The 24,559-nt window shown below is 35.8% G+C and overlaps 1 protein-coding gene across 1 annotated transcript; it reads right to left on the bottom strand.

Annotated features, from left to right (window-relative positions):
* Nucleotides 1-10,038: 10,038 nt before the first annotated feature.
* Nucleotides 10,039-10,914, bottom strand: LOC147481465 (zinc finger protein ZAT11-like). Its single transcript, XM_086580051.1, has one exon. It carries the CDS (start codon nucleotides 10,665-10,667, stop codon nucleotides 10,167-10,169), a length of 501 nt encoding a protein of 166 aa, XP_086436177.1. The 5' UTR covers nucleotides 10,668-10,914; the 3' UTR covers nucleotides 10,039-10,166.
* Between the last annotated feature and the right edge of the window lie 13,645 nt (nucleotides 10,915-24,559).

The raw sequence follows: 24,559 nt of genomic DNA, 5'->3' as shown, positions 1-24,559 counted from the left end.
CATCGATTCTCGGATCGCGATACCCGATTCCTAGTCCTAGAATCCAATATCTCACTAATGATTCATGGATTTGTCGAAGCTTTGTTGCATTTCATGGATCCAAGAACTGCGGAGAGAACACGCGATGATGATGCACACAAGTACCGGTCTCTTTAGATGGCAGACGGTTGGACTGTAGTTGACACAAATTTCAGAAAGATTAGTTGTCACCAAAACTCAAAGCAAACACATAAAAAGATGCACCTGAAGCATGAAACTTAATTGACACTAAAATACTGCTTATACAACAACAACAACAACAACAACGTACAACATTACTACATGTAATGGATATGGGGAGAGCTGAGCCTTCAAACTAGTTCAACTACCTACAGTCCAACGAATAAAAGGTAGTGGCTTGGCTGACTGGTTAAGTCTCAGGGAGTTGTTCCCCCAAGGTGTTGGGATCAATTCCCAACTTCACCACGGAAAGGAAAACGGGTGGCGTGGGGGTTAAGTTTAGGGTTTAAAATTAAAAAGTAGCATGTATGGGTACAACGATTGCCCTTCTGGCTTTTCACTGATAGGTGTTACTCTGATCATGTGATGCCCTATATCTCACACGGCCAAAGTGTCCACAGGTATGACGTCCTGATTATCTAAATTTTTCTTATTGAACGAAATTATTTTGATAACAATGTCAAATGTGAATGTTAAGGATAAATGGATGATAAGTTCTCTACAAATTGGCCTTGTGTGTAGAAACATACATACCAAAACTATACCTGGATATCCCGGATGAGAAGAAGGGTTGCAAGAGAACGTGAGTCAGAATGCACAATTGAGTCCTCCATAAACTCATCCGCGAAGAATTAAAATATGTTTTCTTAGAGTTAGTATTAACTATTGAGCGTGTGACAATCACATCATTTCTCACACCTTCACAGAAAACAAAAATACAAATGTCATAATAAATAAATAAATAAAAGCAAAGCTACAGTTCTCATCTTTAATTGCAATTATATGGTATGTGGTACGTGATTCATGGAAAGGTAGAAACCAAAACCACATACTATTTATCGATTAAAAACTTTAAAAAACTTCATTATTAGGGAAAACTGAACAAAGAAGGATCCAACTCAAGCCTAACATGCAAAATATCAGGATCCCGAAGACGCACTTCATCGCATTAGAAGAAACCATCAAAATTCCTTGCAATTACACGGACTTCAAAGCACAAGATGTCAATCAAGACAAGATTTTCAAAATGTACAATTTTCAGAAACAATTCAAAGGAAGAATTACTAATACAACATCTAAAACAGTATGGTCTGCATTTTGGCACCAATTGCGCGCCAAAATCGCCATACAATACATGTGCTATCTCCCATGCTTTTTGCCTTGTGCTATCTATATTCACAGGTTGACATGGGGGATAGCCGTACTGCTATAAGTAGCAGTCGGCAGTTCTCGTGTAGTCCACCTTTTCTTTTACCTTATTTGGATTAAATGATATAACAGGCAATAGTGCTTGTGTAGTCTAGACTTATTTGGCAGCCATAAATAACATATTGCATTCAAACTTGCTTGCAAAGTTCGCTTGGAACAACATGCCTTTAGAAGGCCTTTGGCACCCTCCCACGCTAAAACTACACAATGATAACATAAGCAATGCATTCAGACTCGATACACGCTACTAAATGTGATACACATACGAAAAAAATATCAACAAGAGAAGATATCTCGCTCGTAAAGTAATTTATTAAGGGGGGGGGACTTACTAACCATTCTCGGTGGCCCTTGAATGGCTTAATCTGATTTATTAATTTTACAAGAACGGCAAGGCCCGCATCCCAGATCTTGGTAGGAGTTAGCTTGTGTTAGTTTAAAACCAAAGCGTAACAAATAGTCATCTAAGCTTTTGCAACTCAGACATATATTTTTAGCAAGTGGACTAGACTGTGTGATCGTATCATATATGAGATCTATAAGAATGAGTGAATGAGTGTATGAGTGTTAGCTTAACTAAACTAATTAAACTGTGTCAAAGACTTCAATCCCTCATCAAAAAATGAATAGGCTAGGTACTTTAAGTGATACTGGTAACTAACCCATGAAACAACCTATCATAATTTGTCCTACACTTCAGAAATAGAAAATGGTGATGGTGGCTAAGCTAATTAGTTCAGAATTGTTTTTCTTAAAAAAAAATCTCTTAAGGATTAAGTAATGCCAACTCTATAATTTCAAATGATGAAATTAAGCAATATAATTTGGCCGAAGTAGTACTAATTGGAAGAAAGCAGCAAAAAATTCACCAAAGTTCATTACAAAGAACCTCTTACTCATAAAACATTTTAATTGGAAGGACCAGAATTAGCACAAAGTCGTTACCTACGTGACTTCCTGGAATCATCAATCTGACGCAAAACTACAAGAACATAATTAACCAAGCACCCTACAAAAAGTGATAGTGCATCCAACCTTCATATGACTATGTCACATTATTTCAAATCTGCTTTAGTGATAGTGCATCCAAATCAAATTTTCATATAACTATATCGCATTATTTCAAACCTGTTTTAGTGATAGTGCATACAAAATCAAATCTTCATATAACTATTGCATTATTTCAAACATGTTTTAGCAAAGCATAAAGTACAGTAAGTCTTAGCACCAAAATATATTTCAAAGATAGAAAATAACAAACACAACCTAAAGTTTAATTAGTTCAAGAGAATGCACACAAAACTGAATAGTTGGTTCAGCTACTAAGATGCGCCGAATACTACGAAGTTCGTGTAAACAGCCTAAAATTAAAGCAAATAAATATTAGCATCAAAAGAAAACATTACCATGGATTGCTAGTGTTAAGTACCTACTTTAGCTACATAACTATTCATCCCAATGATTTCTTAAGGATTAAACAAGCCAATAGTACCATAAAGATACACCTTCTAGTTTCAGCAACGCCAAGTACATTCATGGTCCACGATTAATTAAGTGCAAAAAATAATTTCGATATGTTTAATACATACTTTTGGTTCATAATCTTAAGCCAACTCTGTAAACTCTTCTCATGTAAGGAAATTATCCCAAATGAAAGAAGAAAATCATGTAACCTTTCCTTAAGTAGGACTAGCAGGAAGAAGAAAACACCAAAAATTTCACCTAATTTCAAAAGGGGCATTGTAATAATTTAATGCGAACAACTTCAAATCCAAAATGCAAGATGTAACCCCACACCACTTGAAGCAAAAATCTGGTTAAAATTGAGAGTTCTATGCATTGCCTTGACTGATCCAAAGACTCCTATGGCTTCCATTTAAATCTAACAAAAATCAATAACAACAAAGCAAATAAAATTATAATTTGGGAGAAAAAGAGGCACTTTTTAATTTTTTCTCCAAGGATATGCACGTAAGATGCTAGAGAAGGTACAACGAAGAAGATGCCCTAGGCTTCGAAGGTGATCGGAACACAGTGGTGTAACTGCGATTTCCTCAATTGTTAACTCTACTAGGTCAAGGATTTATTATTGGATGATTTTCTAACCATTGATTGATTTATTATTATTAGCTTCGAGTTCAGTCAAGATTTTTTTTTTTAAGAAGACGAGATGGACTGGTTTCAACACAATCCATTTGTTGAGAATTAGGAAAGGAAGAAGAAGGTAGGAAATGATTGTTCTGGGGAAGAGGAGGAGGGGTTGAAGGAGAGAAACCCCATAACCTAGCGGCTGCTGTGAGAGAGAAAGAGAGGTTTTCTATTTTTACATACCGAGCGCGATTTCTTTTTTGTTTCCTTCTTTTCAAAGTTTCGATGTTATTTTGGTTTTTTGGATTTATAACACTTCTCCAACACTTTCTAAGCGTTAGCAATTAATTCCGGAAATTCAACCAAATAAAGTAACGCTTTACAACATTGCCAACGCTTATTTAGCGTTGGAAACTTACTAACGGTAAATAACCGTTGCAAATCAAAAAAGGTGCATGTTACAAATATCCTATTATGGTGTAGTGAGTACCTTCTTATGCCTGTCTTAGTTTGTCGTATCATGCTATGTTTCTTTCCTGTATTTTGTGCCCGTTTCACGGATTAGGTTAGGGTTGACATTGTGAGACCCACCAACTGCATTTTTCATTCTTTCCGTGCAATGACTTGGCCGGGGTGGAGGCTACAACCTAATTAGGTTGCCCCCTACACCCCATCCAACCAAGTCATGCTTAACAGGCTAGCGATTGTAGATGATAAATGGTGTGAGACCTGGCAAATCATCATGGCTTAGCAGGATGCGAAGGAACATCACTTCTTTATAGAAGATGTTGACAACGCCTAAATGCTGGATATGAGGTACGTTTTTATTTTTTGTTCGAGTCTGCTTATGTCCTAAGCAATTTGATCTTTGTTTTCCCCATAACGGGTGGAACTCATATAGAGTTGCATCTGTTTTTATTTATCTATATTAGTATGTTTTAACTTTGTTTTGTGGATGTTCCAAAATTTCATGCATTTCCATGGTATTCTCCTACCCTTCTTATTTCTATACTTTGAGGACAAATCATGCTTTTGTTTGGGGGTGGCATAGAAACACGTATAATTTAAGGCAACTATTAGGATATATATATGTAAAATATGCACTTGTTTTCTAGTAAAAAATTCAAAATAATAATAATAATATAAATAAAAAGTTTATGCTATACACTTAGGAATACTGGTATTGTTTCTTTTACTATGATGATAATAATCTAGAAGTTTCACATTAGCTTTTGCATTAGAATAGTTTTTAAAAACTTAGGTTAATATGTAGATAATAGTTTTTGCATCTTTTTATAAATATATTGCATGAGCATCTATGCTTGTATTGACAGTAAGTTTATGAAATCTAGGCTAGTATACTTATTCTACAAATCCTGTGAGAATATAGCCTAAAGCATTATATGAGTTAAATATTTGAGAAATGACACAAGGGAGAAATAAATTTCGAATAGAGAAATCACACGTCCACTTGCTTGATCAATATATCATATCCTAAGCGAGAATTTAGGCCCTTTTTGGGTCGATATAGCAAGAAATTCAAACCTTATGAAATTATTTCGCTAGTTGCCCCTCTGAGCTTTTCTTTAGCCTTTCATAAACCGCAAATATTTTACCCTTTTATACAAAACAAAATAAAAAGAAAAATCAGCCTACCCATTTTTGAATGAGTCTGAGAATAGAGATGAAATGAAGGAAAGAGAAAGACCTTTGAAACCAAGAATTTGTTAGTTACTTCAAATAAGAAAATGAAATTTCCAACCAAAGAAAAGAAAATAAAAAGAAAAAAAAAAAAAATAAAGAGTTAGAACTCCAAAAATAGAATCAAATGAGTCAAAGGCCAAAAGCAAAAAAAAATATATATATATATATATATATATATATATATATATATATATATATATATATATATATATATATATATGGCTAAGGATGGAAACAAAGTGTAGAAGCAAAGTAAGAACAAGGTTTTTCTAGTTACATAATATGAAGACTCTATTATCTCAAACTTGTTCTTTTTGAATATCCATTTTCTTCATTCTTAAACCATCTCCTAATCCCTGTAACACCTAATAAATACCTCTAGCTCAATTAGGAATAGGTTAGTGTGATAGTAAGTGGCAGACGTGTTTGATCGACTTCGGCTTCCTTGTGTGTCATTAAGATTGTAAAGTAAAGTGTGTCCAATGCACACTAGAGTGAGCGAAACTTGAGTGGAAAAATCAGAGTACTTTTTGTCTTAACATTTATGTGAGGACCTACTTAAGGACGCTATTACAAAGTTTCAGAAATGCACTTGTTAGTTCATTACATAGCATAGTTCATTATATATATGTTTATCCGTAGAGGATTGATTATTATGCACATATTAGTTTAGGTTTCCACTTGATTATTCTGTATTCATTGCTAGTGAGATGTATAGATATCTGAGAATAAATAATGAAACAGTAGTTATATTTCTTATTCGTTGTAGTATAAATTAAGGTTGTGAGTACCTTCATTGGAAAACTCTCACGAGGCTATAACTCGTCCACTAAGGAATTCCTAGTGGTTTAAGGCCTTGTTACATATGGTCAATGCAATCGCACTCGGCGAAACAAGATTAGTTAGAACTCTATTTTTGGTCACTTATTTTAATTTCTCATATTTGCTTGAGGAAAAGCAAAATGCTGTTTGGGGGTGGTTTGATAAGAGCCCAAAATTATAGTTTTAACCCTTTAACAATATTACTTTCAGACCAATTATGTGATTACTAAATAAGAGTTAGTGCTGTTTATGTGCTTTTATGTATTTCAGGCATTGAAGTTGAATATGTGAAGAAATATGTCTCTTTTGCAAGAAAAGGAGCAAAGGTTGGTTGCTAAGAAGTTCTATGATTAAAGTCCGATCAAAGCTGAAAAGTCAAAGTCAACACGGGCAAAAATAGCGCATAAAAGTCAGCAGAACTTCTGAAGGTTTTATCTTTGGACTCAGACCTCAGAATTGGGCCTACCATATGTCAAATCGACCGGATCAGAAAGAGCTTTCTAATGATTCAAGCCTTGACCAAATCAGAGGAGAAAAAGTGGATAAAAAGTCTGTTGTAGTAATTTTCAGTAGAGAAACCCTTTTTGGACCAAAGTAATCAAGTTTTGGGCTTGATTTTATTGCCCAAAATATGGCACCAAAGCCCATGCACGAAATTGTAGACCTAGCCTCTTCTATATAAGGAGGACTAAGGCCAAACTCTTAACAACTCCTAGATTAGATTCATAATATAGATTAGATTTAATTAATTAGTCAGTACTTAGTTTTAATACAATTTTAAATCGTTAGACTCTTTTTCATTAGATTAATAAAGTAATTTTACATTTCTTCAAGGATGTCTTCTTCTTATTCATTTATTAATGATAGTTTGATGAATCAAAGCTAAAACCTCCATTAGAGGGGTTTGAGGAAGCTTTGATGAAAACTTGATTGTGTTAGTATAAAAGTAGTTGTAATAATCTATTCCACTCTAGAAAGTAGTTAATTCGCCTTGAGAATGGGTATAAATTGCCTCACATGCTAATTATTAGTTGGTAGAGATTGCCATGAATAATTAGGGATTATAAAGACTCAATCTTTATGTGAAAACATAAAGATTAGGATTACAACAAATCTATGTTAGTTTATTAAGTTGAATTCAAAGTGAAATCAATCTCCCTAATTCCTTCTCGATATTCACATCTTAGTATTGAATTGCCATATTATAAATTACATCATTTCTATTAGTATTCAATCACCACATTAGTATATTTTCATTTCATTACTCTCATTGTTTTTGTTAGAGTTAATTAAACTAGGAAACATTACATCTAAACGAGATAGGAGTGGACCGAATTCTCTACTCCACATATTAAACGATAATGAGAGTAGAACTTTGATCAATAGAGTAAATTTCATTTAGTTTTACTTATTTATAGCATAAATAGTTAAGAGTAGGTAAAACGATTGGTTTTACATTTATCAACAGTCTATAGTACCAGTCTGATGCCCCCCTTTGAGGCTAGCTGGGAACATCATGCATCGCAGCCCATCATACCGAGCTTTTGTCAAAGAGGCATTTGTTGTCTGAAATGATGAATGTTATATGTTGGGTCCCTTTTGCCGTTGTACCTTTCGAACCTGGGCTGGTTAAACCGTTTTGGTACCTATGATGCCCATATAGTCTCTGCCAGTGGATTACAGTTCAGGCTAGCCACCACCTGACTAGCCGCTCCCATCTGTACCTTCGCCTATTGAAGGTTCGCCTCCCGATCGTTGTTTATCATCTCTTGAACTTGCTCCATTGTGAGGCCAGCTACCGGGTTCTCCACGAGATCTAGACCCTCTTCTTCACTGTGGGATTCCTCACTCGCTTCCGCTCTCACCTCCTCCTCCATCGTTTCCCTTTCCTTTCTTAAAGCTTCATCCTCCTCCCTCAATCTCGCGATTGTAGGAACCGTTATGGTTTCATGTAATGATTTACTACAAACCGCGAAAACCCATGCGCAGCGTAATAAAGGGTTCTCACGATTTGGTTTAGAATTCTTACCTTAGATTAGCTGTGATATCTCTGAGAATCAAAGCTATACGAATCAGCAACCTCTTGATCTTCTGTTGTATTCCTATCTTAGAATGGACGTTGTGTGGGCAACGATCTACCAGCCCCTTCTTTCACTCTTGGCCTCTCTTACTCACAAGATCAGAACCGAATTTGGAACTTGTCTTTCTTGAGAAAAACACTTAGTATTTTGGCCAGAGAAAGAGGGGTTTCTTTATATATGCTACAACAGGGACCATGAGGAGAAATTAGGGTTAGGTCTCCTGACGGGCTTGGGCTTCCCATGTTCGCCCAGAGCACACAGCCCAAGTCCGTCAACAAATGGCTTATTCTACTAAAGGTCATTGTTGCTCTACCGCCCTAATCCCAAAATTACGTTTATGGGCTCCATATTATATGCTCATTGATCTCCCCGCCTTTAAGATATCGAATGCCTCTTGATTAAGTCAAATTACTGACAACTACATTAATCATCTTCTTATGTCCTTGAGTAGTACCACTCAACCTCATTGTCATGTCAGATTAAATCCACCTGCAGGGTTTACATAACAATCCTTATGAGCTCCTCAAGAGGACATCATCAACCCCGACTTCCTGTGGGTCACAGATTCCTTCTATAATCAACAGCACACCTTACATATAATGTCATTACCCAATCCATCGAGTTTGTTGATTCATAAATGAATCTCACTCATTGATGATTTAAAGCAATGTACAATGCACATAAGTGCCCGTTATTATATCCGGATTAAGAGGACAAGCATCTATAATAACAGAGGTGTTTGTTCTCTTATATAGTCAGTATAAAGAGAAACAACCTTACTTGCATTGGTCCTGTTCAATACACACAAAGTGTACTAGTGTAATCTTGTAGTCAAGATAGACTAATACCATATTATACTACAACCGTACCAATGGTTTGTCCAAATCTATCTAGGTTTTGAACGTTTACTTATATTTTATAAGGTACTGATGATATGATCTTCTGTGTGTCACCACACACCATATTATCTACAACATAAAGTATTAGACGCATGCATATAACTAATAACATATATAATATGCATAACATTTGTCCATATGATTCTCATTCAAAACATAAATAATTAGAGTTAATACAAAAGTAATGCTTTAAGTATATAACCCTATCAGCGATCTCTTCTTGCATAAGCCGTGTCTCCTCCAAAGCTGACCCCACGTCGGTCTCCTCTCCTTGACCTCCCCCTTTGTTGCTCACTACTTACACCTTTAGCTCCTGCGCCACCACCTTTCTCGGTCTACCTACTCGATCTTCTCTTTCCTACTGTTGCCATTCTCCTGTTGCTTTTGACCTCTCGCTCCCCACAGACGGCGCCAAATGTTGTAACACATTTCCTACCTCTCTACCTCTCACTCTATTCTTTTCTCTTTTTTCTCTCTCTATCTCTCACTGTGCGCCCTCTCCCTTTTCCTCTCCCATCTCTTTCTCTTTATACCCCTCCCAACCTCGTCCCGGCCGTCCACCTGTTCTTTCATCAGTCGGTCTCCCTTTCTTCCGTACCTCTGCCACGTCCGCAATCTAGGTATTCTGCGGACCCGTTCTCCTACTCCCTAACTTCCCCTATTATGTTGCCTCCCACCCAGCTCATCGCTGACCAAGTCTCCTCACTCTTCTCCAGCTCCTACAATTATTATAACTTTGTTACTTCAAATCTAATGAAAACAAACACAACCAAGCTCGCTTGGCTTGTAGTACAAAGTTCGAATTGGGCTCCTCGTAATATTTTAAAGGTATCTTCACATTTAACTGGCAATCCCTAACATGCATACATATATATCGGGTTATCTAGGAGACTTGGATTAGATTTTGCCTTGGTGTGGAATATACAATACTAATATGCTGTCTTGTTCGCAATCAACGGAACATGGATCCGGAACACCTTTGTTACAAAACACAAACACCTTAATGAAAGGGAGCATAAAGAATAAATTTAATTTAATAATAATAATTGTATGATTTACATGATCTCAAGATCTCAATGCAAAATTCACCTATAAATAACCTACTAAACAAAATAAGGATAATTACATCAAATAAAACAATGAATCACGGGGGAGGCGTGATATTGTCGAAGACGAGACGATTTTCAATCTTAAACTCGAAATCATTCTCCAAAGGAGCCAAATTCAAATCTAAAGACAAAACTCTTTTACTGTTTGATCTTTTGAAGACAGGTACGTGTTGAGGGGGAACACTAGAACATTTGCTACTAATAATGGCTCTATGCCGCCTCATATGACCACCTAAAGCTTGACCAATGGCGAATTCTAATCCACATATTGAACACTCATGCGCCTTGGACGTAGAATGAGAAATCATTCGGCTGTGAGGACTCAAATCTCCAGCCATCTGTTTTGGTTTCTTGTGACTAGCGCGGTGTCCTCCTAGAGCTTGGAACGAAGAGAATTTGCGGTTACAAGTTTTGCATACGAAGACACGACTTGGTGGTGAAATCTTGGAGTTAATCTCACCTTGAGACAGTAACATCAAACAATTCGCCATGTTCGCAAGGTCTTTTGGATCTACTCTGCTTCTCTTCATGGTCATAGTGTTGAGTTTCAACTTACCAATGTGTGCAAGAGAGCTTGTGCAAACAAATGTGTGTAAGAGAGCTTGTGCAAAACAAGAAAATGTGTGCTCTATGTTGGAGTAGTTGGAACTTGGAACTTGGAACTTGAAACTTGGAAGAGACGACTAAAAGCAAAAGGTTAACGAGTAAAGAATGAGAGAACACGTTTGTGCACTTCCATATTTATAGAGCACAATTTAGATGACAAATGTTCTCGTTTTCTTAGGGAGCAAGTTTAAGAGTACGGTGGGTACTTCAAGTCCAATTTCAGAGTCAAACAGCAAATCAACTACTTAAAATGATGTGACCGCGTATTCTGGAATAGTAGGACACACAAATTGAGACAAGTCGTGAGTGGCGAGCCTTGAGTGAATCTTCCTAGAAACCGGCGCATAACTTGCGTGCCTTCCTTCAGACGTCGTCTGTTTTTCTCATTAAGAATGAATCTTCTTTAGTGTGTACGTGTGAATGACCAAGAGTTTTTTTGTTGTTGGTGGATATAGAATTTCTTTGTGTTAGGTAACTCAATTCGGCTGCTGTCCGTCACTTGCGGACTTGCTGTATTAATGCGTGTGTACGTATTCAGTAAGTTGCTTGTCACATTACTGAATACGTCACTTTATTTGTTTCACGGGTCTCCAGCTTCGAGTGGGTCGGTCTTGTTTAGCATATTTTTGATAAGCACTGGCCAGTCAAAATTAGATAATGGCATATACATGCTGACATTGACATTACAATGACATATATGTGTAATGTCTGTTGCTCAGAGATATATATAAAGCATATTACAATTACACCACAATTACAATGAGTCAATGATGTTGCTAGTTAGTTGTTTCCTTTGACTTTAATTAGTGATAAAATGATATTATTGTTGACCTATTGTTCGATTTCTCTAGGGTGGCATGCATTGAGAACTGATCAACTGATCGACATATGTTTGGTTTAAGGCGTAATAGCTGTTGGTTAAGCCACGTGAACTGATGAATTGAAGCGCAGTACGTGTTCAAACGAGAGATGGATGGGGGCTGTGCAATTATTTGTAATAAAACCCCTTCCTCCATAGCCAGCCGCCCAGCCGGCTGCAGGACCTGCAACCGTTCTCATTGACTGTTACGTGCGTTGGTGCACATGCTCTACACATTTTTGGAGCTTGGCGGAGTGCCTATCTCGTTGAACATCAACTTAACAAAACGGCTCGGTTTCCTGACTCGCGGTTGGAATTCGATTTTAGGTGGTATAAATCGAACACTACTAAAAAAATGACATATTATGACACTTGTTTTTTATTTATCTTGACGGTTTTATTTAAAAACCGTCAAAATAGGTGTTTTAGTAATATTTTTATGACGGCTATTGCAACATTATGTCGTGTATGACACAAACGTCAAAAAAATATAATAAATTTATGACGGCTGTTGCAATATTATGTCGTGTATGACACAAGTGTCAAGAAAATATAATAAATTTATGACGGCTGTTGCAATATTATGTCGTGTATGACACAAGCGTCAATAAAATATAATAAATTTATGACGGCTGTTGTAATATTATATTGTGTATGAGACAATCGACAATAAAATATAATAATTTTATGACGGCTGTTGCAATATTATGTCGTGTATGATACAAGCGTCAATAAAATATAAGAAATTTATGACGGCTGTTGGAACATTATATTGTGTATGAGACAAGCGTCAATAAAATATAATAATTTTATGACGATTGTTACAACATTATGTCGTGTATGACACAAGCGTCAAGAAAATATAATGGTGTTTTTAAAACAGTCAAATTAGCAATAGAATAAACTGTGAACGGTCACATTTTTTTGGGCACCAGTTGGGTTAGACCATTTTCCCTTTCCCTTAAACCCTCAACAACTTAACAAATAAAAATGACATTCAATTACGATATTGTAGCCGTTAGGTGGACTCCACTTATTTAGACTCCAATCTCACTCTAAATCCATACCGTTAGATTCTATTAGCATCTACGGTTACATTATTATTTTCACGCATTCTACAAATCCTAAAAGGGTATTTTCGGTAGATTGATTCGGTTGAGAAAATTAAAACTTACGAGACAGAAAAAAACCCAAAACCTTTCTTCTCCAATGACCAGGCCCTTCTCCATCCTCCCTCAACGCTGCACAGTGAAAGTCGCAGGTTTCTACCACAAAGAAGGTCGACCTTAAAGGCGCAGGGCCTTGAAGGTCGCCAAGGTAGTGAAATCATGTGCGTCAACTCTAAAGAAGAAAGCCAAGAAGATCCATACCTCGGTTACCTTTCATCGTCCAAAGACTTTGAAAAAGGCGAGAGACCAAGTACCCTCGTATCAGTGCAACCCCAAGGAACAAGCTCGACCACTATCAGATTTTGAAGTATCCGGTCACGACTGAGGAAGTGGCGGCCTAACTTCAAGCCGGCAGAGGATGTTATCCCCAAAGTTGCAGCATGAGTTCGCATTCCAGGACTGTCTCTTGAGCTCATTATAGCAGCTAGTCTAGATCGATTCCTAAGAGGATTGGCAAATCTTTCTTTGTTAAGATAGAGGAGACTCTGACTCTTTGATCAACCAAGCCGAAATACAGATCTCATCACAGCACTTGTATTAACCCTTTAATTGTCTTAGCCGTGAAAGTTATCCCAATAGTCAATCCGCTACGCCCCAATGTTACAGAACAAGGCTTCGCACCTTGTGTGATCTGGGATTATCGGATTTGTCAGAGATAGCCTGCTTTGAAGGACCCACGGGGCGGTAACTAAGATCAAAAGAGAAATCACCTGCAATACATGGCAAAGGGTGAATCTCCTTACTAAGCTTTCAGGAAAGTAAGCACTATTCTCAGATGCTACGAGCTTGACGCACCTAAGCTCAGTCTTTCTACTTCATATCCTTCCCCGGCACACAAACTTAATGAGTAAAGTCTAAGCCTAAGGATCACAACTAAATGCAGAGAGATAGATAAGACCCTCCCCTGGCATCGGCAATGAAGAAAATCAAGGACAATAACACACTAGTGTTCATTGTTGATATTCGTGCTGACAAGAAGAAGATCAAGGCTGCAATCAAGAAGATGTACGACATTCAGACATAGAAAGTCAACACACTGATCAGGTAAATGTTCATATTTGGCTTCTAACTATTTATTTTTTTCTTGTGCACACCTTTATGTCTAATATGAACCCATGTGTCTGGTAATATGAACCGAAGTTCTCTATTCTTCTTATCTCATCTGAAAAAATCATTTTTTAATGTATTTTTCTTGTTTTTTTTTTATATAATTTTTTCGCTATTGTTTTATGTTTCATCAAATATGATGGTTCAATTGATGGCATATGTATTGCACGCAAGTGTAATACCTAAAATACCTAGTTAACAAATGCAATACCTAGAATTTATGAAGCTATGAGTTTTGCAAAGATGCTCAAGTAAGTCTTATTTTGATTTTTTTTTTATTAAGCGGTGAATTCTGTTTTTTTATTATTATTGGTTATTCGTTCCTTTATCTTTATAATGCATAAAATTTGGATATCAGTTGCTTGAAATTTAGATAAGGAAGTGAATGGTGTTTGACTTCTTGAGTGGTTTCTAATTAATGAGAAAAGTTAAGGTATATAGAAGAGTGCGACGTCCTAGTCTTCAATGTCCTAAATCGGATTCTATTGCTGTCCAATATGGGAAATCACAACTCTGGAACTCTTTTTATGTTTTGCTCTGACAAAGCACTTAATCATTTACTAGGATACTGAGTTGAAAGTGATTTTGGTAGTTTAACTATCTAAGAAGACACGATACTGATGGCTGGTTCGTGGCTTGGATTCTCTGGAAAACTTCCAAGTTCCATCCATATTATTATTTTGTAAAGAACAAGTAAGCTATTATTGTCACGAACATAATTTTTAACTAGTTTTGTAAAGTGATTTTGTAGTGGGATCAAAACACTAGCATTGGGTGAATGAAAGAGAGTGGAACCAAAATGGCAGCGTGTCCAGGTAAATAAGCATTACTTGAATACATATATATCTTTTTTTTCCTTGCATCTGGGTTGTTTGTAGTATTTTGGTTGCATTTGTCATGGCTATGTAATAATCACTTTGCTATTATCTGTTTATCAAAGTATCTTGCTTCACTGCTTCCTTAATTTTTTTCCCCTCTTTTAGTGTCGTATATCCTACTACAATTTTTTCAACACTTGGGTATAAAACATCAAAAAGTTACATTATTTCAACATTTATGTCAATGGCTTGTTTAGATGTGGCTTGGTCTTGACTTGACTTTGTTGTGTTTGTTTATCTTGTTGACTTTTTTTTTTTTTTTTGCCTGAATGATTTAGGTACACCAGTAGCATCCTGAATGTCAATTTAGTTTGTTAATATGACATAATTTTTTATATTGGTATATATCATAAAGTTTTTATACCAGTCTTAGCAGTTGAAATTTGGTGTAGGTCCACTTGAATCCAAGTTAGCAATGGCTTCATATCTTGGTGAGTTAGGTTGGTTCTTAGCAATGATGTAAAGGTTGTTGTTGCTAGAAGGGTGGGTTCTTCACTGGTGAACATCATGAGAAGTGGCAACATGCAGTCAAGAGAAGCTGCACTGAAGGCTTTGAATCAGATATCATCTTCTGATGCCAGTGCAAAGGTGGTGTTAATAGAAGTAGGGATTCTGCCCCCACTTGTCAAGGACCTTTTCACTGTTGGTGCAAATCAGCTTCCCACACGGCTGAAATAGGTCTTTGCAACAATCCTTGCTAATCTTCTCTTGTAGAAGTCGTTATATGATTATATTTTTAGTTTACTTATTAAACAAACTAACACATTCTTCTTTATACTGTTTTTTAGGTTATAAGTGAGATAACATGGTAGATCAATTAAGTTTGTATGAGATGGATCGGTTGATTAGCAATTTGTTGGATGGGTTATGTAAATTGCATTGTTGTTGGATTATGATACTTGATTGTGAATCAAGTGCTTGAGTTATTTAATTTTTTTTTATCCGTGAATAAATCATGTAATATGAATAAGTTCTTGGAATGATTTATGTTAGTAATAAAAGTATGATTTGTCTGAATGTATTGGTTTACATGAATTTCAAATTCTGAGAATTTATTTTCAGATTTACAAGGAAAAAAAAGAGAGGTTATGACGACTTCCAAAGAACTGTCATGCTACATACCAATTCTTGACAATTTTTAGTGTTAATTTCTTAACGGTTTTGTATATCAGGGTGACGCTTAAATAAAAACAGTCATAAACGAAGGTTTAGTTCTTGACGCTTTTTCTAATAAACTATGACGGTTAAATAAAACATGTCATGCAAAAGGATCTAGTTATGACGTTTATAAATGAATTTTTGTCATATTAAATTAGAGCTTTGATGTCAGCTTCTCTAGAACCGTCATCAAATTTATGACGCTTTTTGTTAACTTTTATGACGGGCTCTATAATGACGGTTGTTTTTAAAATGAAAAAATGTCATTAAACCTATTTCATGCAGCGAAAAGTCGTCATCACAAGTCTTTTTTTTAGTAGTGGAAGGTTACCATGCCGCCACGTTGGATTAGGAATTAATTAGATTATTAATTGTGACATTAAACAAAAAAAATCCCTTCGTTTCTACTTTCTCCAAACTTACGTCCCCTTCCTCATGTATTCCTAATGTAGTATCTAAAAGAGGTTTTCTCAAAATAAATTCTTGACTTTTTGTTTTTGGATTCACTTACTCTTTTGTCTCATCATGGTTTACATTTTTATTTTCTTTGTAAAGGTTTATCTCATGTTGAACAAGTTTATTCTTGCTGGGGAGCTCTAAGAAACAAGCAGGCCTTCATAATGAGTTTACTCATGCTCCATCCTTTGGAGTCGAATCACTCTTATCCAATCAGTGCTTCAATCTATCCCAACCTTCTTCTGGTTGTTTTATCTCTCTTCCTATTCCCACCGAACCCGGATGGAGCTTGCTTTGGTCCAAGATCCCAACAAGTCACCCTTCTTTCCATGCCTTGCAAACTTGATGGCTTAATCCTTCCCAAGCATGCCTTCCATCCCGACTTTGATATATGCCTATGTGAAGACCGGAAAAGTCTTATTTTCTTTTTTCACGGTTCCAGAAATTAGTAGGGTCAACATTGAATCTGGTGGGTTCACCTTTAACTTGTGATACATTGGTGAAATGACCGGGCAATGAAGTGGTTTTGAACAACATTTTTCTGATTTGTTGTTTCATTTGATGATCATTTTATGTAAAATCCCCGATTGTTTTCCTACATCGCTTTCGAGGTGTAGATTGAAGAGATACATTATCATTCGATTTGATTGATGAATTTACTATGGATGAATTTTATGGAGTAATGGACTTCACCACGCAGTTGAAGCAAAAGAAGGGATGCCCAGTTAAAATGAAATTGAAACTCCGGCGTCAATCAAGCTCCAGAATTACTTTCACCAGTTCCTGTCTAATAGCCAATTGCAAGTAATCAACTTTTAATTGTATGTTCGTTTTTAGAATTTCTAAAATCTCTTTTTAGAATTTCTAAAATCGATATAAATAAAATACATTTTTTTTTTATATTGACATATAAGTGTTGTATCTTTCATGTTCTAAAGTTATTGAGAATGTATATAGAAGTACATTCTCAGATCTTCTTCTCGGTGTGTAGGGGTTGGTAGGGGTTTGATTTCATATATTGTAAATGATAGAGTGCAAATTTGTGCAACCAAGGATTACATTCAATGGTACTTCCAAGCACACAACTATGATTATTGCTTTATTAATGATCATAAATCTATAGTTTTAGGAATGATACTTCCGTAGAACTATTGTTTGGTCAAAATGAAGAAATTGTTGTTGATGAATTACTACGCACTTGGTGATTGGAGATAATCTCTATCTGCATTGTCTAATGAAACAAGGACATCAAGAAAATCTTGGGATAGGATCAAAGACAATCTATATAACTGAGAGTCTGAGAGACAGTGAACTTAACAAAATAGCTTAGTTTCTTGACTCACGGTTGGGATTCGATTTCAGGGGGTATAAATCGAGAGTCAAGACTCAAGACGTGTGTGGGAAAGAAAAAAAAAATTTAATGACGTAATTAAGCAATTAATTGGGTTCCAATAATCTTTCTCTTTTCCAATAAACCCTTCGAATAAATGAAGGGTATGGCCATTCCCTCGCAACTAAGAGAAAATATATAGTGATTAATTGTGAGAATTATGAAAGAAATGCCTTCACTCTCTATCCCCATTCCCCACACCACGAGAGCTTCCTCTCCCATAAAATTTTATCTTCTCACGCTCTCTATTCCCGACTATATTGGGTTTGGCTCTCTATTCTATACATGTCAAAATTGAATTAGTGAACTATATACTTTTTGATTTCATCTATTTTAGAAATAAGTAATTGATATTTGATAATAAATGCGTAAATGCTATATATATTTACGGCTCAATTTTATATTAGTTAGTTCGTTTAATTTATTAGTTTGATTTAGTTAGTGTATTTTTGGTGATTTTACAGGAATTGGACTTAACATGATTAAAAGTGTGGAAACTATTCAGATTTGGGATGTCAGTGCATGAGTTCCCCTGGTTTGGTTGGCCTGGCATGGTTGTGGAGTTCAATGGACGCGTGCGAAACAAGATTGGTGAACATGGGTTATTATATACCTTTTGTTAGGCTTGTGAATATTGGGCTAAGGAAAGAAAAGAGGATATAAAAGAATAACAGAAGTAGAATGCACCAATGAAAAATATGGAATTGTTTGTGGTATGGCAAGAAATTAATGTGATGGTTTGGGAGAGTCCGGAAACTGGTGAGCTGGTTAGAAGTTTATTAGTGGGCACGTGACTATGAAAGTGAGGAATGGATCTGTTTGTCAAAATATGGGCCAAAGTTAAGTTTAGGCCCACTAGCTAAAAGCTGGACCATGTGTACCTACCATTTCTTAGCACCTAAATAGACCAGCCCATATACACTTTAAAGCCCGCATTAATTCCCTTACAAAAATTAGCCCACACCATATCTAATCTACCACTATTTTAGTAAGGCCGCACCATCTGATCACCCATGGGCTTAATCCCTTATTTCTAATTCCCTTTTTTGGGAGAAAAACAGTATCCAATTCCTAAGAGACGTGAGCAGGTTGATCTTTGGGTTTGCAATTCGATTCCGAATTGCTAGCATATGTTCCACTGAACTCCAAACTTTCTAATTAGAATCAAACTCTTGGGGTTAGTCCAATATATAAACAGTGGAGACAGAGAGTTGAGGGCCTCTCCACAACACAGAAGAACAGAGAGCTGAAGAGCGAGAAGAAGGAAGGCCAAGCTGAACTTGTTGTCGACATGAATTTTTCTTTACCTTACTTTAATTTTAGTTCTAGTATTATCATGTGTAACTAAACTTTGTCTAGGACTTTGATGAAACATTAGATTACTGTTTGTGTATTGGGATTGATTTTGATGATTTCTAGTTGGTTTAATATCGTTATATTCTTCCAAGTTCGTAATTTGATAGCAAGAATTTATCTTTCATATAGTATGTCACGCATGCGATATAGTTCGATATTTGTCGTTATTGATTAACTTGTTTTAACTGTTTGTATCAAGTTTAGATATTACTCGTGCCGTAAAAAGACGAAAGTAATCTTTTGAGTTTTGATAATTAGTCTTTGAACTTTTTAGAAGATACATGTTTAGTTAAGAGTTGTCACGATCATATCTTCGAGAAAGCAAAGGGTTATCTTTCCTCGTGCTACTCAGATTAAATATGGAATATTAAAATTACTCCTAGAAATATAAACAGAAGTCTAAGGTGGATTCAACAGTCCTAGAATTCTCTCCATTTGATAAAACCCAATTATTTAGTTTATAGTTTTCATAGTTTAAATAGTTTAGTGAGTAGTTAATTCAATTTTCTATAAAAAGAATATTGTCTGAATTAGTTAAGTACAATTTTAATACTCGTTTGTCCGAAGTAGCAATCCCTGTGGGATCGACCCATTTGCCGCAACTATTTTCAACGATAGCTGTGCGCTTACGGTTTAATTATAGGGTTAGATTAGTCAATTAATTTAGGCTGACTAATTTCTATCAATATTCTTTTCAATAGAGTGGGAAAAATTGAAGTGTTTATTTGTAGTTTATATGATAGTGAATAAGGATGGCTTTCTTTCGGAATTTAACAAATGGAATAGATATAAACAATGTTATGGATGATGAGGAAGGAGAGGATTTTGGTGTTGGTAATGGATTAGGTAATGAATTTGTGAATAGGAGTTTGAGTGAGAAGGATGTTCAGTTGAGGATTGATGATGCTGAGGGAAGTAGAGGTGACATTCAGGGTTCTGGAGTCAGAACAAATATGGTTGGGAAGTGGGGTTCCTCATTTTGGAAAGATGGTCAACCTATGTACAACCCACGGGAAGCAGCGACTGAATCAGGTCGGGAATAGAATAATTTGGATTCTGATTATATAAGTGATGAAGGGTCTGAAGATAATAACTCTTTGGATGAAATGAACGGTAGGTTAGAATCAGGGGATTGTGAGAAAGATGGTGATGATGTACAAAGGAGTCTGGCTGATTAGATGTTGTCTGATGATTATTATGAGCAAGATGGTGATGACCCGAGTGATTCTTTTCATCACAGAGAAGTTAATCGGCTCACCACTTCCAATTCAAAGAAGCTATCGAGGCCAGTTTCATTTAAAAAGAATGTTTCGAAGAAATCAAATAGTGGAAATGCTGATGGTGATTATTATGAAGACGAAGATGACGACGATGAAGAAGATTGTACTTTTTTTTGGAAGTTATTTTCCTTTTTAATAGGTTAATAGATTTCACACATGTTAGAATAGGAAGTGCTGAATGTGGAGCTATTCACGCCATTTATGCTGCCACCATTTCTTTTTACTAAATTACAATCATCATCATTCATTATATTATATAGAATACATTTGTTTCGTTGGTTGAACTATTTCAGTTATCTTTTCTTCTTTCCTTTGTTTTCCATAAGATAACCCTGATGATGCAGATTTTGAGCCGATGATGCAGGTGTTGACGGCGGTACCACAAACAAGGTTATATTTCTTTCGAATTGGCTATTTGATTTTCAAAAAAACATTGGAAATGGGATTTGCTTTCTGTTTCTTAGAATATATTCACCACTGACTAACATAACTTTGACACTTATTACTACAATTGAATTTATCATTGGTACACCCCTTTGGAACTGAGCATAATTACCTCTCTGGCATAAATTATTAGGTTTTATAAGCTAATTTATTTTCATTAATTTATTGACATCCACTATTGGGCTCCACTCCTTTATTTAGTAGCATTTATTACATGGTTTTTCATATTTTCTTGATCACCATCTGTGAGATGTTTCAGAAGTGTCACCATAAGATTAGATATTTGTGTACAAAATCGGTAGATATTGAGGGATCTTACGTTGGCATGACACCCCTTTAGAGCTGTGTGTATAAAACCAATACCTCGGTGATATTTGACCTTTTAAAGAAATCTTTGAATGTTCTTTTCCCTCAGTGGGGGGAGATACAATGCATCGTGGTTCATTTTTATTGGTGTGTGCTGTCATGTCATATAGAAGTATTTCCTCTCCTCTTTTACATTAATTGGTGTGCGCTACAACACTGGTTGGTGATCGCAGAGGATTTTTTAACAGATTTTACCTATTGAGGCTATTAGATGGTTAGACTTTCTGACTTGGGTTATTGCTATACTTTTTGGGTTTTTAACTTTTATTTGGCTATATCGATCCAAAAAGAGACTAAATTCTCTTCTAGGTTATGGCGTCGCGATCAAGCAAGTGGACGTGTGGTCTTTCTATCCAGACATCCTTTGTGTCAGCACTCAATAAACATACTGCTGTATTTCACTCACTTTTCCTCTCCTTTTCTCCATAGGTCTAACCCACTCTTCTTTATGCCAAAAAGTCTCCCTCTCTCTCCTCATCTTTCCTCTTTATACCACACCCCACTCTTCTCCTAGCCATCCACCTGGCACTCCATCTTTCGGTCTTATTCTTTCCACGTGTAGGGTTTCCATATCATACCTAAGAGTCCACGGTAGGATCCTCACAATCGTAGCTCCATAGCGTATGTGACTTCGGGCTCTTCCCACCACTGATCTCCCATGACGCGGATCTTGTCACCACACATAGATAAGGCTTTTGGCTAGATTATTTCTCTTATTTTCTATTTGGAGGTTTAACATTGTGTCATCGGATTTTCTATACTAAAATAGTTAGAGAAAAACATAATGTAAATAAGAATTGATTGAATTGAAGAAACTAATGTCTTTAACGGAGGTTTGGAGGCTACAATTGTAAACCCTAATTTACTTAACCCTAAATTATTCTATTCTAAACTATACTAAACTAATGAGGGAGTAGCTAAGTTAGGTTTAGCCTTAATCCTCTTTATATAGGAGGGGATTAGGGTTATATTTTAGTGCATAAGCCTGGAGGCTAGACTTTGGGTCTCTAATGTGAGCCCAAAGTCAATTAGGTTAAGTCTAAAAAGGTAAATTATGCTAGAAATTACTTTAATGCCCTTTTTTCTACTTTTACAACATTAATTGAGGCACGGCTAGGTCCATTGGAAAGCTTCTTCTGAGCCTGTCATTTTGACATAGCGTTGGCCCAATTCCGAGGCTAAAGTCTAAAGTTGCGCTCTTTTGAAGTTATAATGGATTTTTGTCCTTTTTCTACCCGAATTGACTTTGACTTCCCAGATTTGACTAGGCTTGAAAAGACTTTTTCATCTTGATTCTTAGGCTTTAAAAATAGAATTCTTCTAGCAATCATCTTGACTCATTTTCCATGCAAAATGACATTTTAAGCACATAAACAACTTCAAGACCTGAAATACATAAAAGCATGTAAACAATACTAACTCTTATTTATTATAAACATAATTGACCTAAATGTAATATTATTAAGGGTTTAAAACTACAGTTTTGGGTGCTTATCACACCATCCCCAAACAGAATTTTGCTTGTCCTCAAGCAAAGCACTACACCATAACAGGCTATTTGCAACAGCAAAAAACCGTTGCTAATAATTTTCGCAACGCTTTTTAAGTGTTGCAAATATGGCGTGGGTAAAGTGTTGGAAATTTTTGCAACGGTTAATAAGCGTTGCAAACAGAAATTTTCAACGGTTATTAACCATTGCAATAATAATTTGTAACGCTTTTTATAACTATCCCGTAGACAAATTTAAAACCTTTGCAACGGTTTTTAAGCGTTAGTAATTTGTTAAAAAATTACCAACGGTTCTTAAGCGTTGCAAAGTTGTTAGTTAATTTTTAAAAAAAATTAATTTAAAAATCGTTTGTAACGGTTATAAACCGTTGCTGATGGGCTGCTGCTGATAAAAAAAAATAATTTCTCATATTTTGTTTCTCCTCTACTAACAACCATCTACAGAACTATCAGAGACCACACAAAGAATGATAACAATGGTACAAAGAACAAGAATAATGTTTCAATTTTTAACACAAGTGCGCAAAGAACATATGTTTCAGGAACTCCGAATGCTAAAGAAAACAAATAAACAAACAAAAGTTTCAACTTAAGAATTCAACAAGTTTTCCTACATATGTTTCAGGAACTCCGAATGCTAAAAAAAATAAATAAACAAGCAAAAGTCTTAACTTAAGCATTCAACAAGTTTTCCTTTTTTCCTTGTTGCACAAGGATTCACTCAGCTGACATTGCGCACTTTTTCTTCTTGTCCTAAACCAAGAGATTTCTAAGAATTTGCAATGCCTTTCTCATCTGCAAAACAACTCACTTCCGTTATACAAAACAGAAATGGAAGAGCCTAAAGTAATGCACTTTCACATGCATTTGTCCATCATCAGCCACAACAAATGCGACCAAATCAAATAATCTGGCCGGTACATTACAATCTGTGGAAAACATGCAAAGAATGCCATAAACATGCAAACAATGATAGATTTGATCATACATTAAGTTGCTTGCTTCTACTCCGTTACTATGCAACGTGATCTCTTTTAGGTATCCAGCTTGTTCCCTTCTTTTAGAACTTTCTTCAAGTTCATAGTCTTTTTGCTCCTTCAAAACATCTTCGTGACACCTCATTTCAGCTTCAAGGTCCTCGTTCACCTTCTCCATATCCTTTTCAATTGTTCAACAATTTCCATAAGAAATGTTCTTTCTTCAAAGATTTCTGCAAAAAATAAATCAATCACCTCACAAGAATAAAAAAAGAAAACCTAAGTATGCCCAACAGAGCAAATTTGGAAGGTAACATACTTTTAGCTTATTATGATAAAGCAAACATATGCAACTGCCCTAACAGCAAAGCTTATGAACACAACATCATTTAGTAGTTGAAAGATACGAAAAAAAAACTTGGAAGGAAATGAACAATGCAAGATGTGTATAGGAAATGAGCCAACACTTAAATACAGAATAGTAGCACGATGAGCATATTAAGGCACTTGAACATTGTAAATTTGTAACCGGACAAGTTAGCAACCACCGAAAACAATTATGTATTCTATATGAATGTTCCAAATTAATTTCGAATCTATATCAACATTTGCTATAAGATAATTGGTTGGGTAACTTTCTTTTCATTTTAGGCATGCTTAATACAATGCAAGACTTTTTGAGAGAACAATGATTTGACATAATGTTGGGAATCTTCTATTTATTCTATTCAAACAGGGATCTACTCGTTGCTGCCTGTCTATAAAGCCCACTCAAATAAGCCAATGATTTAAGGCAAAGAACATCAAAACTAAGCTGCCTTCAAGTTGCAAAGTATTGCCTAATTTTCCTCTAATAGACTATGTTTAACTCC

Source organism: Coptis chinensis, chromosome 8 (genome assembly GCF_015680905.1).
Source record: "Coptis chinensis isolate HL-2020 chromosome 8, ASM1568090v1, whole genome shotgun sequence".
Taxonomy (NCBI): domain Eukaryota; kingdom Viridiplantae; phylum Streptophyta; class Magnoliopsida; order Ranunculales; family Ranunculaceae; genus Coptis; species Coptis chinensis.
This window is presented reverse-complemented; position numbering and strand designations above follow the sequence as displayed.